We start from the raw sequence: 19995 nt of genomic DNA, 5'->3' as shown, positions 1-19995 counted from the left end.
CCTTACAGGGGCACATTAACCTGAAAGCACCTGCGTGTGCATTTCAACATGTTCCGATTTGATGTGGGTTTACACGAAACATGTGTTCTCATTTTGCTTGAATATTTTTAGATATATAAAGTTATAATTTAAAAACTAGTGTTGAAAGAACAGCTAACACTGATGTAACCCTGAAAGCATCTATTAGCTTCATATTTCAACTCGGTCACCAAATCCATATGCATGGCATTCCTCAAGAGATTCAAAATACTTCATAAGAATATTCATTTTAGAGAGAGTAAAACATTCCTGCCTACCTTCATGTTAATTACACGTGTAGTTCAGACCATACATTAGTGTTAAATGTTGATATTTAGATTAAAGGGTGTAGTCCAAGCAAGACTTGTACTTGCGCCCATCGAATTTCCTGGAAATGGCAGCCAGTCATGGCAGCCTCAGGCCTTTCTCACTCCCGTTTGTTTTCTGTTGCTCGTTCATCAGACAGTCAAAGGGTTTGCAAGTGGAAGGCATGTTAGCTAGTTACCAAGGCATTGCTACAATGGCAGCTGCCTTGTTTTCTTAAAGCACTGATCTATCACTCGGGCTTTTCATGCCCCCATTTTTCCCCTCACCTATTCAGAAAGCACTTGCCTTTTAAAAAAGAAATGGGCCCAGGCCTCTGTTGAAACCCCTCTGTGTAGCCACCATGGGCCTCCTTGGCTAAGTTATTATCTTTTCTCCGTCCTCACAACTCTTTTCAAGGGCTAGAGAATGGGTCAAGTCGTCACAAGCTGGAGACAAAGCCCGCTGGCTTGTACTCAATTCGTGGACATTCCATTTCACACTGTGCAGAGGAGACTCAGAAGCCAGGGGCAAGCTGGGCCTGGTTAGACGTGTGTGTTGCCATGGTACCTGACAAGATTGTGTCCTGTGACTGGCAGCTACAGGTGTGCTCTGGAACTTTTGACACACAAAGACTATGTCACAATAGAGTCCCAATATGCTTTCAATTTGTAACCCAGAGAAATACTACAGCCGCTCATTCCCGCCACTCTCTCTGCTCTTGCAACCAGCAGTTATGCAGCTGCCGTGTAGCCCAGTGGGGTTGCACTTCTGCCCTTGTGTGTATGTGTGGAGTGTCTCCTTTGGCTTCCTTGGCATTTGGAAATGAAAACATCCCTTCAGACATTTGACACCTGTCTGTTCCCTGTTGCACAGAATGTCTGCAGACAACGTTAACAGGAGAAAAATGAATGCACGCTAAGGCTGGCAGACATCCTCCTGTGTAAACTCTAGGTCCCTAGTTCTTACTCCATTCTGATTTTCTTCTGTTCCTTCCCCTTTTTGTGAACTTTTAAAGGACAGGACCGCATTTCATCAAGTGTGCACCATTGTCCCTGCCATTGCTTTGTCCTGCGTATTTGCTTCTTGAACATGGCAGCAGCATGCAGAGTGCACAGGTTTCCTGTTCTCCAATCCTTGTCCTCTTATACCTCTGCTGGATGCACACCAGCCCAGGACAGTAGTAGCTGCAGGCTCTGGCTGCCAGATGCACCTCCTGCCAGTCTGTTTTGATCTCCTCTGTCGTCTATATGTTAGCTTCAGTAGGAAACAGTGACAGCAGAGTTACGGCGGTGCTTGCGGTTTGATCTTGCGAACCTTTGTGCATGTGTTCAGAAGCAGCTAGACAGACCATAATCTTTCCCTTAACTGCTTTTTTTGTGACGGGTGTGACCGTCACCCAGTCACACAGTAGTCCTCACAAAAGTTTGCCCCCAAATACCTGCTGGGTTTGTAGCATCATACTTTCTGAGATGTCCCTGTGAGGACCACATGCAATTGAAGAAGGCCTTCTCAGAGGCCAACATCTGTTCAGGTTTCCTCTAATCTTCAGGAGTCAACTGGGATGAAGAACGAACATGTGTGGACTTTCCACTCTTGCTGCTCGTTTAAAGCACGAGTGTTGTTCCTTTTCTATTTTGTTTGGTTTGGGGTTTGTTTCATTGTGATGTTGGGGTAGAAACCAGCAAAATGTCACCAAGCGCATACAGACTGAGCTATACCCCAGACTCTGTTCTCCTCTGTATGGTGCTGATACATGCAAGTCCATGGGTCAAACCCGGACAGTTTGTCAGACATCAAACTGGGCAGTGAAGAAGGGAGGTAATGGTGATGGATGACTAGGCCACGAATAGAAATCCAATTTTAATAGTGTTCTCATGCTGTGCTAGTTTTATGTAAATGTGACCCAAGCTAGAGTCATCAAAGGAAAGATCCTTAGTTGAGAAAATGCCTCCATAAGTCCAGGCAAGCCTATAGAGAGGGCATTTTCTTACTGAGTAATCAGTGGGGGAGGGCCCAGCCCATTATGGATGGTGCCATCCCTGGGTTGGTGGTCCTGGCTTCTATAAGAAAGTAGGCTGAGCAAGCCAGAAGGAACAAGCTACTATGTATCACTCCTTTATGGCGTCTGCATCAGCAACTGCCTCCAGGACCCTGCCCTGTTTGAGTCCCTGTCCTGACTTTCTTTGATGGTAAACAGAGCTATGAAAATGTGAGCCAAATAAACTCTTTCCTCCCCAAGTTGCTTTGATCATGGTGTTGCATTGTTGCAATATTAACCCTGACTAAGACACTTAGTGACGGAGAGAATTCTAGGACAGCCCAGAGTGGATAGCAATTTCTTGCCAGGTAATGAGGCTGAAGGGACATTCCAGCTACAGAGGATGACTTGGTAGATGTCCCCAGGTCATATGATAAGATTTCTGGGCTCTACATTTTTGAGTCCAGAAAGATAATAAGAGAAAACCTGGATAAGTAGGAAAGGCTGGACCAGTCCACAGAATAAAGTTAAAGCTTTACTCTGTAAGTCATGGGAGCTCTGCGTATAAGGCATATCTACAGGTAGAAATCTTGAGTAGAGAATACTAAATGTGGCCTTCTACTTTGCAATGTGGCCATGTAGAACCAAAGTCACATGCCACCAGGAGTCTTCTCCCAAGCAGAAAATATTAGGACAAACACATTTCATCTGAGAGTTTCCCCCTCATTGGGACAGTCTGAATTATAGAAAAGTCTTCTTGGAGTGACCTCATGCCTTTTGGGGAAGAAAAGAGAAAGGTAATTTACTGTCTTACCCTAGGTCACAGAAGAGCCAAATACATGACTGTAGAGTGCTGCCCCCTGTCTGACTACACTAAAGGCCAAAGCATTGCTATAGTGTGAAATAATGGCTTGTCATTCAAGGCCAACAGGAGTAGCTGCTCATTTAGTACAAGTAATGTGTGCTCAGCATGTGAATGGAGAACATGGCAATTTAAAAGCCAGCTGTTATGAGTCACATCTGTATCACTTTTCTTGTTGCTATTTAAAAAAAAAATACCCAACTAAAGCAACCAAGGGGGAGTTTATTTTGGCTCGAGGCTTGAGAATACAGTCCACCATAGCTGGGAAGGCGCAGCAGCAGGAACATGTGGCAGCTAGTTCCACGAATCCACAACCAGGAGGCAGAGAGAAATGCTGGTGTCCAGCTGGCTTTCTCCTTTTTATTCAGCCTAGGACCCTCACCCATGGAGTAGTGCTGCCTATGCCCAGGATGGGTCTTCCCTCCTCAGATACACCTCTCTGGAAATGCCTACACTGATACACACAGAGGTGTGTCTTCTAGATGATTCTAAATCCAGCCAAGCTGACCGTGAAGATAAACAAACATCCAGAAACAGCCCTATAAAAATAATAATCACTAAGTATCTCTCAAGGTCAGAAGGCAAAAAGAGTCAAGTCCCATCCTTGGACTTCGATGGGGTCCTGTGCCTTCACACTGCACCCTGCCCTCCAGGCTCCTTAGAGTCTGTCCCAAGCCAGCGATCGAGAATTAGTTTGGAGCAGTAATTCCTGGGCCAGAGGAATATACTCTGAGTTGCACATAACAGAGATCCCAGGCCAAATGACCCTCTGGGTGTGAGGGGCTTTAAAAAAATCCCCAGCCAGACAACATGAGAAGTCTACCAGCCTCTTCGAATCTTCCCACTTTGCCCACAAGGCTGTACAAAGCCTGTTTCCTGGCACCTGGCAGCATCACAAGGAGGTTGTCCTGACTGGTGTGGACTAGTTTTGGGAGTGGGGGTGTTGTTATGGTATTTTGAGTCAGTATTCCATGTATCCCAGTCTGGCCACAAAGTTACTATATAGCTGAAGATGGCACAAAAAAATGACTAAGTACCCCCCCCCCCAACTGGGCAGCCATTTCCCCAGGGAGACACTCAGAGAGCACACCTGTAACCACTTTGTCCTTTCCCTCTCTGAATCTATTCCGACTCTGCCAGCAGGTCAGGCTATGCCAAGCACCTTGAACCCTCATTATCTTTAATTAGTGTTTAGAAGGTTAATTAGTGGCAAGGCTCATCTTTCTTTAATTACTTCAGCAGTTGAGGCAGCAGGTCCTAAGCCAGCTTTGAATTATTCTGTTTGTCTTAATGCTAATTTGAATTGATAAAGTCGGATGTTTACCCCACAGATGAGCATTGATGGGGCGTTAGGGAAACTTCAGAGTGGGGAACACAGTTGTTTTTACTGCAATTAATTTGCAGGTTTAGTGACCTCAGGAGTTTGCTGTTTTAAAATAGTGTAACAGTCAAAATAGACAACAGTCTCAAACCTGATTTCGACCCAAAACCCCAACAGGCAAAGCCATTTGTCACGTAAGGGTGAGTTCATAAAAGAATTTAATTGATTATAAGCTAGAGTTGGTTAAGTTCATCAATAGATACAGATGGCATAAATACAGAGCAAGCATGTGTGTCATGCAGGAGAACGGTTAATGATCAATTGAGCAAGGTAAGCCAGACCCAGAGATACAAAGTCCATAGTTTCTCTTATATGTAGAATTTGGCTTCAAAATGGTAAGACATGAAGCAGAAGTGGAATTATTTGGGGAGGGGCAGCAAGATGGGAGGAGGGGAAGGGACAGCAAGAGGGGAGGAGGAGAAGGAGAGAGTAATGGGAAGTGAATAGGATCAAAAGACGTGATAGACCTGCAAGAAAATGCCATAATGAAGCCCATTTCTTATGTTCAGTGAATGTGTGCAAACCATACAATTATATGTAAAATGGGGCTGAAGACGCAGCTAAAAGACAAGCGATGGGGGAGGGGAGGGCAGAGACAAAATATAGTAAGTCTTATAACTTATCATTATATCTCATTATGAAATTCCAGTGTTGGCATGATGAAGCTGTCCTCTGTACTCTGAAGATTCATATCCCAGACCATCAGGCCCTGGCCCAGAGGCTGATCAGCACCCTTGACTATTGTCTGAATATTAGAGATAAACTGTACTGGGCAGCTATCCATCACTGAGCCTCTCCCCTCCCCCATTTCTTTCTAGCACCCAGTGTTCTCCACCTCCCTGCCCCTTACCTGTGACAGCCACACACTATAAAGGTGATCTTTGCCTTTTTAAATATGCTGCCCACCACCACTACCATCTCTCTCCAGTTCTGTCCATCCCTCCTTTATCCCTGACAGACGATGTGCTCATACTTGGAAAGACTAAACTCTGGACCCATGTAACATCCCACTCGGCAGGAAATTGGATTCCAGTGGTACATGTGGGTTTGAGAAAGGGCAGTAAAAAGATATGGACCTGGTCATCCCAAGGTCCTAGAAATCGCATCTTATATAAAGAGGCCCCCTCCATCTTGGGACATCAGTGGACCAGCTCTGTCTTTGTCTTGTAGATGACCGAGACTGATAGATGTAATTTCCCAATGTAGACAGAGAGCCCAGTACCCTTGTCTTTTCTGTCATCACTGCTTTGGGTATTGGTCCACTCCTATTAACTCCTTCATCCATTCATCTCCTCGATCCTCCAACCAAATGTTTTCTTGCCTTCTTTATCTGTACTGGGAATGGAGACCTGGGTTTTGCTGATGATTGGTAAAGCGTCCAGCACTGGGCCACCTGTCCGCCCAGCAGACAACTATAAATACCCCCATTGAACCAGGGACTCTTTCTGGTGCTGGAGATAAAACCAAAAGACAGAATTCTTGCCATGTAGAACATGTTGATTCCCAACAGAGAATCCAAGAGTTAATGCCAGCTTCGTGGTGAAGAGTGAGATCCAGAAAACAAAGCCAAGTGTGGGAGCTGCCATGGAGGCTGCTGGGAGGGAGGCTGAGAGGGAGGCTGAGAGGGAGGCTGCTGTGGAGGGAGGCTGGTCAGGAGGCTGAGAGGGAGGCTGCTGTGGAGGGAGGCTGGTCAGGAGGCTGAGAGGGAGGCTGCTGTGGAGGGGGTCTTCTCAGTGGGATGAACATAGAATGAGCACAACACCAATGCAGAGGCCTTGGGGGATACTAGTTGTGTGACTGGAGCAGAGAGAGGGAGGGGACAAGTTGGGAAGAGCTTAATAGGAAGTAGAGGTCTTTGTCTGACTGTATGGTTTTGAAATAAGCAGTGTACATAGTCCTGTTTATAGCTGCACAGTTGTAATAGGACCCTCAGCCTCTGCAACTGAGTCTTCATGCCTAGCTTCCTGATTCACTGGGGGCTTTGCTTTGCCTTTTACCCCTGTTAGCAAATGTACACAACCTAGACTGTCCCTTGTCCCATTCTTCCTACGCCTCCTTATCTTACCCTACAGCGTGGTATAGCCCCGTTTCCCTGGGGCCTCCTATTATTTTTTATCTGTTTCTAGCAGTCCTATGACTCCAGCCTAACCTGCTCGAGGCTCACCCACTGAACTGCAGAGCTCCTTCCTACCTCCTACCTCATTTAGGGTCATGGAATGAGGCAATGGCTTCCACATACGCTGGGGCTGTCACTGAAATTCTTGTTTGCCAGCTCTGCCAGAGAGGCCAAAGCTCTCCCTCTGGTGTGTCTGCTGGAGGTAGAGGAGAGAGTCCCACCCACCCAGTGAAGATTGGCAAGATAGTGTTTCTTTTCAATGCTAAGAAAGACATGTGAATGAAACAGGAGATTCCTAAAAAGTAAACAGGGATATTTTACTTTCCTTTGGAGAGTTTTGGAAATTCCCATGCAATCGAGGGATAATTCGGGATCACAGGTCCCCTTTCCTATTTCCCTCCAGTGGCCACAGCATCCAGAGCCTTAGTACGATATCACAACCAGGCAATTGCCATTGACATGGTAACCATCAGAACATTTCTATCATACCTGCTGCTGCCCCACTGACCCCAGGCAGCCAGTGAGCTGTTCTCTAGTTCGGCAAAGTTGTCACTTCGAGAGTAGAGTAGTGAGCACATAAATAGAATCACATCATGTATTCCTTTTATGTAGTGACTGCCGCGCCCCTACACACACACACACACACACACACACACACACTTTTCTAAAGATTCTTCCAGCTTATATCACACCTTTTCTCTTTATTGTGGAGTAGTATTCCGTGATATTGAAACCTGGTTTAACCATTCACTCATGAAAGACCATGTCACTTCTCAATATGGGCATGGGAAAGAATCAAACACTTAGAAGGATTTCTTCACAAGACTTTTTTGAGAGCATTATTTTCTTTTCTATGGTAGCTACATGTTTATTTTTAAGATTTATTTACTTTATATCTATTAGTGTTTTATCTGAATCATGTCTGAGTACATGTGTGTCTGGTACCAGAAGAGGACAGGAAAGGGTGTCAGGTTTCCTGGAACTGTTGGCAGCCATGATACGGGTGCTGGTGTCATGGTTCACTGCAAAAGTGTTTTTAATTGATGAGCCACAGCCCCATATGTTCAATTTTTAATATTTTGTCTACTGATGCTCAATTTTTTGAGGTGGGGCTCACACTGGAACCCTGGCTCACCTGGAACCCACTGTGTTGACCAGATAGAACCTGAACTTACAGGTCAGTCCTGCCTCTCCTTTAAGTGCTGGTATCATGGAGAGCAGCACCCTGCTGGCCTAGCTGACTGTTTTGAAAAGCAGCTCTTTATTCTGTGAGTCGACCATTTGGGCTGCACATTAGCCACAGTCATCTGATTCAGGTTTTGAGATATTATGCAAATGCAAACACCGTCATCTTAAAGCATATTGTGACGAGATTGTGGAATGTTTCATTATAGATTGTTTTATAGTGGGGCCATACCGGTAGTCTTCCATTTCTGGTGGTGGTGAAGCAGTGACCCCTTCCAGTTCTTGAGAGCAATCTCTGATGGCATTTTATTATCATTGGGGCCGCTGTGATAGGTGTTGAGTGATGTCTTGTGGATTTCCCTGCCTGCCCAATGATGCTGAGTGTCTGTGTGCACCACCAACTCTTCCATCTGCTGAGAAGTGCTTTCCTACCTTTTGATCATTTTCTAGCTGGATTATCTGCGGTTATTGATTTCTGAAGCATCCTAATATAGTCTAGGTACTGGCTCTGTGTCAGTTATGTGGTTCACAGTGCTGTCTCCACTCTCAAGTCTGTCCTTCCAGCCTCATAGTAGACCACTCTCAGAAGAAAAGCCATGAATCTCTTCCATTTTCCTTACGGCTTATGCTTTTGGTGACAAGTTAAGAAGTCTCTGTGCTCTGTATTGACCCCCAATCTGTTTTTTCCCCTTTGGGTTTTCTGTTTTTAGACTTTGCTTTAAGGTCTGTGGTGCCTGTTAAGTTAACCTTGGATACAGTTCATGACTTAAGTTTCCTTGTGTTGTTTTGTTTTAGTGCCTGTGTGTACATGGTTTCTTGAGATCCATTTGTTGAGACCTCCCCTTCACTGAATTGCTTTTGTTCATTAGTTCAGTGGAGAGCGGAGGTGTGCCGCTGTAGCTGAGAGCTTGCCTCTTGCATGGGAGGCTTCAGACCTGATCCCAACCGTAATACAATAGAAGGGAAAGTGGTTGCATGGGAAGGGTTTGGGGGAGGGGTTTTTGCTGTAGGTTATTCTGCTTTTCTATTCCACCATATCTGTGTGCTTACTAAAACCCATGGCAGTCTCACAGCATCTGGATAAGCACAGGAATACCACACATCTCCGAACCAGGAAGACTGATATCCCCATTGCAATATTCTTTTCCAGAAGGATTTTTAACAATTGTTCATGCCTTTCTGTATTTAGTATAATTTTTTTTTGCATGTGTCTCTCTGTGTGGAGTAAGTATGTGCTCACATGTATGCTCATGTGAGCAGGCACACACATGTGGAGACCTACAGCTGACCTTGAGAGCCTTCCTTAATCATCCCACACCTTATTCATTAAGGCAGAGTCTCTCAGCTGAAATCCAGACCTGGCTGATAGAGCTAGTTGAGCTGACCAGTTTGGACTGAGAACCCTCTGACTTCACTCTTCTGCATGTTAGAATTACAGCAGACCACCACACACCCATATTTTATATGGGTCCTGGGATCCAAACTCCATGTCTCACACTTGTTGCTCATCAAGCAAGCACGCTAACCACTGAGCAACCTACCCAGACCTTTTAAAGATAACGGTACTTGGGCTACAAAAATGTTGTTAGGGCTTTGATAGAAAGCACATTAAACTTTTGCCATATCAAACAGAGAGGAGTTGACAGCTCCGTAGTAATCGGTCTCGTGATCCATGCAAATGACACATCTCTTCAAAATTATTGACATCTTTGACTTGAGTATTGCAGTTTCAGTCCACTGTATCATAAATAAAATGATCTGTTAGCTTTGCATTAAGTATTTCAGGTAATTCTTTTTTGTTTGTTTGTTTGTTTGTTTCGAGACAGGGTTTCTCTGTGTAGCCCTGGCTGTCCTAGAACTCACTTTGTAGACCAGGCTGGCCTCGAACTCAGAAAGCCACCTACCTCTGCCTCCCGAGTGCTGGGATTAAAGGCATGTGCCACCACTCCCGGCTTTCAGGTAATTGTCTTTGAGCAGTTGTTATTTGTGTGATTTCAGTTCCAGCATTTGTATATGCATCCCTATATGAGCTATATGCATCACATGCTAATTTTTGTACTTTTGCGTGTCTGTGTCATGTGACTTTGCTGAAGTCACCTGTTACTGCCCCAAGTATTCTATCTGAATGGTAATACATTGTTTCCTGAAGTTTTCTAGACGATCTGTCATCTACAAATGCAGATACTAATATTACTTATATCCTGAACCCCATGTTTTTATTCGCTTTTCTTACCTTGTTGCATAGTCTAGAACTTCTAGCACCATGTTAAATAAGAATAGTAAGGAGAGGGGCTGGTGAGATGGCTCAGTGGGTAAGAGCACCCGACTGCTCTTCCGAAGGTCCAGAGTTCAAATCCCAGCAACCACATGGTGGCTTACAACCATCCATAACGAGATCTGGCGCCCTCTTCTGGGGTGTCTGAAGACAGCTACAGTGTACTTACATATAATAAATAAATAAATCTTTAAAAAAAAAAAAAAAAAGAATAGTAAGGAGAAACACCTTTGCAGTGTTCCCAAGGGGAAAATATTCGGCCTCTATCCACTGAGTATGATATTCTCTGTGGTGCTTTTTGTAGATGTTTATCTGTCAAGTTTAAAAAATTCCCATCTAATCTGCAGTTTTTGTTTGTTTTTAAAACATGTCAAATTTTATAAGGTGTTTTGCCTATAAAAACAAATAGTGTGATATCCCCTATTCTTTTAGCCTGTTAGCAGGGCTACTTTGATTGATATTTGTATATTTAACCATCCCGTGTTCCCACTATAAAATGTGTTTTTAGAATTTCACTGTAATGTACCTATTGTGATTGTGAGCTATATCTTAGAATTGCTTTCTAACTCTTTGCTTTGGGCACTTTATCATAGTACATAACTGCTTACACTGTTGGTCATTTTGTCAATTTTAGTGAAGCACGGAAACATTACTTCCTTTTAAAATCCCTTCTTGTCTTCATTTATAGCTATTTTCTCGCCATACATCACATTGTGCATAATTTCTACTTAAACTTATCCAAAATAACTTGGAGCATTGGAGAAGAAGAGAACAACTCATTCTCTAGAGGTCTGTCCTTTTCTCTCCATCTTATGCCCCAGTCCCTTCTTTCACCATCTCCTTCTTGGGTGTAGAAATGTCTTTAGCTACAAATTCCCAGTTTGAGAATGCCTTTTTTCTTCTTGTTTCTGAAAGAAAGTTTCCCTGAGCTAATAGCTCGTTGATTGATTGGCTGGCTGGCTGATTGATTGGCTGGCTGGCTGGTTGTTTGATTGGCTGGCTGGTTGGTTGACTGGCTGGCTGGTTGGTTGACTGGCTGGCTAGTTGGCTGGTTGGCTGACTGGTTGGTTGATTGGCTGCTGGTTGGTTGACTGGCTGGCTGGTTGGTTGATTGGCTGGCTGGTTGTTTGACTGGCTGGCTGGTTGTTTGACTGGCTGGCTGGTTGTTTGACTGGCTGGCTGGTTGTTTGATTGGCTGCTGGTTGGTTGACTGGCTGGCTGGTTGGTTGACTGGCTGGCTGGTTGGTTGACTGGCTGGCTGGTTGGTTGACTGGCTGGCTGGTTGTTTGACTGGCTGGCTGGTTGGTTGACTGGCTGGCTAGTTGGCTGGCTGGCTGACTGGTTGGTTGATTGGCTGGCTGGTTGGTTGACTGGCTGGATGTTCTCCAGCAGGGACAAAAAATGGTCCTCTTCCCTCAGTAGTTTTTCACAAGGAATGAATTAATGTTCTGATTAGCCTTCCCTATAGATTAACTGGCTGTGTTTGAAATCTTTCCTGGCATGCGTATCCTCTGTTTTCTCCTCTTTGTAAGTTTAGATTTCTCAGCAACCTTGGGACTCATTCAGCCATTATTTCTCCCAGTGTCTTCAACCCCAGATGCTTCATCTTGTTTGAGACTGTGAAGAGAGGAATGTTGGGTCTTCTGCCACCTCGCTTTGAGACTCCTTCAGCTCTTTTGATCTCTTTTTATCTCTATTATTCAAAGTGGGTGATTTCGACTATTCCATCTTCTTCTAGTGCATTGACTCTTTCTACTCCCCTAGCATTTTCCTGTTGGCCCATCCACTAAAGCTTTTATCTCAGTTATTATGGGTCTCTGTTGTAAAATTCTTTTTATCTTTGAGCCAGAATTTTCTGTTGGATGAAGTTTGCTTATAGTTGCTTATTGAAACATTTTTGTCATAAGTACTTTAAAGTCCACTGTCCCTGTCATTCTAGTGATAAAATCCGGACATTAGAGACTGTGCATTTTACAGCAGCCTATACTTGTCAGGGAGTAGAAATAATGACTTCTGTTGATGCCTGGCTCCTGGTTCTCCATTTGAGCTCCCCTGACTCCCAGCAGAAGGAAAGCCTCATGCTGTCCTGACTGTAGGTAGACATCCAACTCCTTATGGGCATCCCACTGTTCTCCACTGATGCTTCCAGGAGCGGGACCAATGCACCATTGGCTGTCATGGAGGACTACAGGCTCTTTGTGTGCAAGAGGTATTGCTAGACAGCTTCTTGACAGTTTCTTCGGGATGCAAACCCAGACTTCCTCTAGGTCACGGCTGGTATAGGCTGGAGAGAATCACACATTTCTCTAGGGTGGCTGGCTGGGATAAAGCAGCTTGAGTTGGAAGGTTATCACGCCGTGCAGCCCCTGTGGCTAGAGAGTAGAGGCTGAACTCTTTATCTGTTCTTGTGAGCATTAGGGATTGTGAGCTCTTCAGCTCCAGGTCTGGGGGGTGAGGTCAGTGGAAACTTGGGTTCTCATGCTGTGTTTCCACGAAGGTCTTCCTCCTCTCCATCACCTTTTCAGGGGTTCAGCATCATCAGCAAGGAGTGATGGAGCGCATCCCCTTTCCTGGAACCAGAAGTCCCTCCCAGCAAAGAGTTGACATTATCTTTGGTGTTATTCTGAGCTAACAGGTTCTGATAATAGAAAATAGCCATCTTGAGAAGCAACCATTTGTCCATTTCTCCCTAGGCTGCTGTTGCAGGTCAGAGGACAGGGTGACCACTTGCTGTGCGCAAATGTTTCTTTTTGAACTTTCCTTCTGACCTTAGTGGTTTGTTCAAGTTTCCATCCCAGCTGTCAGGCACAACAGAGCACAGTGACACAAACACCACCAGCACCTCTGCCTGCCCTCCTTGGTTGATACCTCCCTCAGCATTCTGCCCACAGCCTGCCAGCTTTTTGTTTTGTTTTGTTTTGTTTCGAGACAGGGTTTCTCTGTATAGCCCTGGCTATCCTGGAACTCACTTTGTAGACCAGGCTGGCCTCGAACTGAACTCAGAAATCCACCTGCCTCTGCCTCCCAAGTGCTGGGATTAAAGGCATGCACCACCACTGCCCGGCAGCCTGCCAGATTTTACCTCTGCCCTGACTGTTGGCCATGTGGACTGGCAGATACTACCTATTCTAAGGCTGAGAACCTGTTATTCTCCCCTTTACTTGACTTACCCAGTTGGTATTGTACTTCTTAGACAAATTCTCCTTTTGGCAAGAACTCACCCAAACTACTTTGTAAGAAAATATGATTTCTCCCAACACTGAGAAGCATCCTCCAGTCCCCACTACCCGACAGCTTGTTTAGGATTAAAGAAAGCACTCACCACACCATTGCCAGGCTCTGCCTCCCAGCCCCCATTCTGACAGTCAAATGGGAGTTGAGTCCACGGAGTGGACAGGAAATACTGCTTTCTCAGTTTTGGAATGGAATTTAGATTACTCATTTACATTGTCACAACCTAAACCACACTGGCCTCCTTCAACACTTTGCTACCTGAATTTTAAAGAAAACAGAGTGTTTCTTCCCTGAAAATTCAGACTTTGCTCACATTCTCGACATTCAAAATGAGCTCTCCTCCCTAGGAGATGATACTCTGTGGTTCTCAAAGAATAACACAGAGGAATTTATTTGGGCCACTTCGGCAAACCTGCTGTGTACTTGGTATTATCCTAGATCACACATGAAGAAACAAAGTCTGGCATGATCATGTCATAGGTACTCATCAGAAGAGGGAAGCTGTCACAGCATCATCCATGAAAGTTCACACTCATAGCCAAGTCCTCCGTCCTCAGCCTGCTTCAGAGCCTGGAAGAAATGCCAGAAGACCGTCTCTGGGGAGCATTAATGTGCAGATAAATATCACAACCTAAGACAATGAGTACCATGGAAGAGCTTTCATTCAACTCAACAGGGTTAGAAGGTTCTAGAAAGCTTTTAGAGCAATAAACACTAAAGCTGCATTCTGAACAATACATGTATCATCTCTGTGCTAGAACAGTGGGTTTTGTGGAAACACAACAAATTAGGTTTTATTTGTGAAGCCTTCCATTCGCTTCTGAGGTATATTAGTTAGGATTTTCTAGAGTAACAGAACTTATAGAACGAAAAAAAGCTCTATATATGTGTGTATGTGTGTGTGTTTGTGTGTGTGTATATATATATTAGTTGTGGTCCAACTAATCCAACAGTGACTACCTATGAATGGAAGGCCCAAGAATCCAGTTTTTGCTCATTCCACAAGTCTGGATGTCTCAGCTGATCTTAGGTATACAGCAGAATCCTTCTTGGGAGAAGTAGGCTCTAATGCCAGTGAAGGACTGGCATTACCAAGCAGGCAAAGGGTAAAGGCTTTCTTTTTCCATGTCCTTATATAGATTTCTAGCAGAAGACCTGGTCCAGAGTAGATCTGGATTAAAGACCTCAAAGATCCAGATTCAAAGTGGATCTTCCCACTTCAAATTAAGCAAAAACACCTCACAGATGTGCACTGCCCCCATTTCTGGGTTTTAGTTCAGTCCAGATACAGTCAAGTTGACAACCAAGACCAGCTATTACATGAGGCACATGGGACTTCCAGTGCCTTCTGAGTTGGTGGGAGTTGGCTCTGCCTAAAGGGTAGGGTCTATCGCAATCCTCTCTATTTTGCTCTTGTTGTTGCTTCTTGTTTGGGGAGGTGCTGGGGTTGAACCCAGGGCCTTGAGCCTGTTAGGCAATCCCTGTACACCAATGCTTTCAGGATGCCCAGCAGCTAATATAAAGATGAGCTTCTAAAACTACTAATCTCTTGGAGATTTTATTTTGGCATCTTCAAATTTTATCAGCAGCTGTGGGATCTGCTGCAGGGTAGCAAAGACAGGCCAGTAGCCACTGGCTGCATTGCACTCCTGCGCCTACGTGATTTCTTGTCTTCTGTGATTCTTCTTGGGAGGAAAAGTGCTTCCTAGCAGAAATGTGGACATGAGAGCTTGTTTTTCCCCAGTACAACCCTTCCCAATGTGCCCCTCCTTCCTCTGACTGCTTCTTTTCCAGGACAGAAACATAACACCTCCTCCAAGTTATGTCAGCTTCTAAAAAGGGCCTGTTTGTGAGGACTTGTCGGAGCTTCAGTTTCAAAGTCATTATTGGGGAGGCACCAAGACCTCACGAAGCTCATAGCTAGGCTGAGTTCATGTTTACCTAACACCTTCCATACCAGTAGATCCCAGCTAGCATACCTGTTTGTGCCAGCAACGGGGAAAGGGGAGTATAATCAAAGACAACACTTTACTTCAACACCCCTGCAATGCTGAAGAAATTAGCTGCAAATATGCCAGCAGTTTGGAGGATGGGAAGGAATGGGTCTTGAGTCAAGACCCATTTCTTCCTTTTTAAAATTGAATTTTACTGCTTTCACTTAGAATCTGTCATTTTATGGTCTACAGTTCGGTGGCATTTACATCCACAATATTATGAAGCCTTGCCAGTGTCTCAGGACATGTCTCCCTAACAGGAAACCATCTTGCTTTAAACACTCACCCTTCCCTCTGCTCCTGCTCCTCCTGGCCTGCAGCCACTGGCATCCACATGTTGTAGGTTTCTATCTCCAAGCATTTACCTACTCTGGAAATTTTATATACTCATGCCTGGTCTTTGGGACTGGGTAAGTTTTTAAAGGATGTCCGTGTTTATCATGAATCGTGGCTGAATTTCTTTATCTAGTAGCAGAAGATCTAGGTGATATTGTTGATTCAGGCTGACTTTCTAGAGGGCAGTGGTTTCACCATCTTGTAGTCCCATCAGTGGTAGAAGGTGGTTCCAGTTTCTCCACACCGTCTCCAACCCTTGTCTCTTTCTAAAAGTTTATATTGTTTGCTGTTTTCATAGGCATCCCCGTGGGTGTGGAAGTCTGCCTCACCGTGGTTTGAATATGTTGGAAATCTTTGCATGGACATGTTGACCAGTGCGTTCCTTCACTGTACAAAAATGCACCCAAGTCCTTTGTTCATACTTCAGTTGTCTTGTTTATCTTTTAGCTGTTCATGCATAGGGGTTTCTTATGTATTCTAGGTACCAGGTTCTTATCAGCTATAATTGATTAGCAAATGTTTCACCCATTTTGTAGTTGCCTCTTGCTCTTTTGTAATGTTCTTTGATGTATTTTGAGGGTTTTTTTTTTCAATTTTTAAAATTTCATATGTGAGTATTTAACCTGTATGTGTGCTACATGTATGCATGGTGCCCAAGGACAGAGAAGGGCATCATATCCCTTGGAACTGTAGTTATGGATGCTTATGAACCAACCATCATGTGACCTAGCATCTAGAATACATAAGAAACCCCTATAAATGGACAGCAGAATGATAAACAACTCAGCTGCATCGTAAACAAAGGACTTGAATGAATGAACTGAGCTCTGGTCCTCTGTGAGAACAAGGGATGCTCTTGACCACTGAGCCATCTCCCCAGCCCCACTTGGTTTTGGTCTTTTGTTTGGCTTAGATTGGTTCTTGCTGTGCTGGCTGTTTGGCCCACACTGGCCTCAAATTCCCAAGGCAGAAGCGGTGCTCCGGTCTCAGCCTGAGTAGCTGGGACTGCAGGTGGGCACCACTAAAGGTTTTAATTTTAATGAAGTTGGCTCTAATCTTTGTTATTGGTACTTTGGGTACAAGAAGGGGCTGCTAATCAGCATCAGTTACTCTGCAAACAACAGTGGGGGTGGTGGACTTGCCTGCTGGGGCTCCAGCTGCCTCAATCAAGGGGACCTGCCCCGAAGTGAGAGCTGGTGCCTCTCTGTTACAGAGATGCTGTAATCTGTTACAGAGAGATCTAAGCCATAAATGTGCACAGGGTTGTTAGGTTGTCAGTTGTTGGGCTGTAGTATCTCCTTGCCTTCTGTCTGGGTACTCACCATGGACTTCCTTCTGTGTGTGTCTGAGTCCTAATCACTTTTCTTTATAAGGATCAGGACCCATCTGTATGTCATTGTGCTTTCTATATAGGTCCAAATGTAATCCTAGTCTGGGTTTGGGCTTCAACGATGAGAGAGGCAAAGGAGGGAGATAAAGATAAATTTGACTGGTAGGAAAAGGGTGTATGTATTGCCTGGTGCCTTTGAGAGGAACAAACAAACCTTCTAGACACAGGAGGTGACTTTACAGCTTCTCTTAGTCTGAAGCTATCTGGATCCCTCAGAGAGGTATCGGGATGACCTGAGTCCTGACCCTCTTTGCTTTCTTGCAGGATGAACGAGCGTGACCGTCTGATCAAGAGGCTCAGCAGGAAGACACCTCCGACCCTCTTCCGAACAGGCTCCATCCAGCAGTGTGTCAGCCGTAAGTGACAGAGGGTAGCAATGGGTGGCAGGCTGCAGGGTGAGTGGGACAGCCAGGGCAGGGATGGCTGCCAGACCTGGAAGAATGAGAACTTCTGAACGGTGAAGGTGGGTGCTCACCAAGAACAGGTATTGATAGTCCACCCACTGGGGCAGTTCAGCTGAGCTCTCTGCCTGTCAACAGAGACGTTCTTAGTGGAGCTGTCACCTGACAGCACCCCACTCCTTTTCCCTATTTCCCAAAACCCCTTGGAGGGGTGTAGCCAGGCAGGTACAGAATTCGAAGCCCAAACAGAGAGTGTCCATTTACAACAGGTTGTAGTGCTGTGGCTTTTAGGTCACCGCCATAGTATCTGACCGAAGGTGGAGGTCAAAGTATGAGGATTGATGGGATCCTCCAAAGAAAGCAGTCTGCAAGGGACCCTCCTCTGGACTCATACTGCAGGGGCCCCCTCTGGACTCACTGCTGGGTTCCTGTCCTGTGTCAACATCTGTAAACATGGGAACATTGTGAGAACCCAGCTTGTGTTGTTGGGAGGGCAAAATGAGAATACATATATACATACATACATGGGTATATATGTGTGTGTATACACATATATATTAAGTTAAATATATTATATGTTAGATATTATATATATGTGTATATATATGTATATGTATATATGTGTGTTGCTAGGCATTGTGGCAATTATTCAATTAGCTGAATAATCCTGGACAATGTATGTATTTCTCAAAGTTTCTACATTTTTCCTCTGAAGAAGAAAATACAATTATATGACATCCTTATATGCTATCACATGGAGTGTATAAAACCTTTAGGATGGTTGCATTCATGCCTTGGACCATGCTGCTTCCCAAATGAATGTCTGAGAATAATCACAGGAAGAGTATGTGCAGCCAGGCAAGGAGACTAAAGCAGGAGGATCACAAGCCAAAGCTGCTTGAGCTACAAAGTGAGTTCAAGGCCAGCCTGGGCAACTCAATAAACAGTGAGATGAGGACTGTAAACAAGGATTGGTGTCAGACGTCTTCCTTAGCATGCACAAGGCCTAGGTTCATTCTTCCATACCAACCAATTAAGTACGTTCCCATACATCCAGGGGACAGCTATAACTATCTTAACAATGACCTCATTTTTTTATAAGTCAACACTTGAAAGGCAGAAAAGGTCTACTGAGCAAATATAAGATATACCCCCCAGAACTGTGTCTCTAGTTGCATATGCAGCAGAGGATGGCCTAGTCAGCCATCAATGGGAGGAGAGGCCCTTGGTCTTGTGAAGATCATATGCCCCAGTACAGTGGAATGCCAGGGCCAGGAAACAGGAGTGGGTGGGTTGGAGAGCAGGGGGGGAGGTATAGAGGACTTTGGGGATAGCATTTGAAATGTAAATGAAGAAAATAACTAATAAAAAACAAAAAACAAACAAACAAACAAAAAGATCACTTCTAAAGTCATGCCTCAGTTACAAAAGCACTTGATGGAGGGCTGGCGAGATGGCTCAGCAGTTAAGAGCACTAGCTACTCTTCTATACTTGGCACCCACATAGTGGCTCACAACCATCTGTGTTTCCAATCCCAGAGAATCTGATATTTCTTCTGGCCTCTTCAGGCACATAGTATGCCTAGACACACATTTAGACAAACACTCATACACATAAAACAACAATATATAAGCTATATATAAACTATTTAAAAATTAAACCCTTAATGAGTTAGTTTTACTAGAGCCTATTAAACAACTTAGAATATCCCTACCATTCACAACTAGACTTTCAAGTGCTCAGAACTCTGGGTCTAAAAAGGGCTCTGTAACTTCTCTAAACCTTGAATGTCCCTGTCCAAAGGTCCTGCTGTCACAGACCTCAGCCTCACTGGGAACCTGAGAGACTCTAATCTTCAGTGCTCAGTTGTCACCATGGTTTGTATAAGGGACAGAAAATTAGTAAGTCAGAGCCTTTAGCAATGATGCTAATTGGGCTCAATCATCATGACAGAGCCCTTAAAACAGAATCCTGCGATCATATAAGGAGAGAAGAGAGTCGATAGACAGAAAGACAGAGACAAGCAAAGACAGAGAAACAGAGAGAGAGAGACAGAGAGAGACAGAAAGACAGAGAGAGACAGAGACAGGGAAGGAGGGAGGGAGGGAGGGAGGGAGAGAGAGAGAGAGAGAGAGAGAGAGAGAGAGAGAGAGAGAGAGAGATCAGAAGCCACACGCACATCCCTGTCTCTTGTCATGTGATGCCTAGTGCCTTGTCATTGGGATCCTGCCAGCAAGTCCACTAGATATGGTCCCTCAATCTTTAGCTTCCAAATCTGTGACTCAAAATAAATCTTCCTGCTTTATAAGGTTCTCACCTTTGAATGTTTTTTATAGTAACACAGAATAGACTAATACAGTTCACATGACCTGCCAGTGTGCAGTAGTGATAACTGAGATCGGTGTTTACTGCACTCTAAACTTCCTCATCAGCCCAGTGGTTTCCATCCTCTCCAAAACTCTCCTTTTGAAAGCTATGATCAGATCTCAGGTTCAAAGGAATAGAATGTAAGAACTTT

The 19995-nt window shown here is 44.6% G+C and overlaps 1 protein-coding gene across 5 annotated transcripts in view; it reads left to right on the top strand.

The window, feature by feature from the left end:
• Atp8a2 (ATPase phospholipid transporting 8A2) overlaps positions 1-19995 on the top strand; it is a 527640-nt gene that overhangs the window by 503157 nt on the left and 4488 nt on the right. For all 5 annotated transcript variants that reach the window (XM_021182071.2, XM_021182073.2, XM_029469107.1 and 2 more), the window contains one exon: positions 17340-17431. In XM_021182071.2, coding sequence (XP_021037730.1) covers positions 17340-17431 — 92 coding nt within the window. The remainder of the gene's footprint in view (positions 1-17339; positions 17432-19995) is intronic.

Source organism: Mus caroli, chromosome 14, assembly GCF_900094665.2.
Source record: "Mus caroli chromosome 14, CAROLI_EIJ_v1.1, whole genome shotgun sequence".
NCBI lineage: Eukaryota > Metazoa > Chordata > Mammalia > Rodentia > Muridae > Mus > Mus caroli.
The sequence above is the reverse complement of the archived record's forward strand: the minus strand, read 5'-3'. Positions and strand labels throughout refer to the sequence as shown.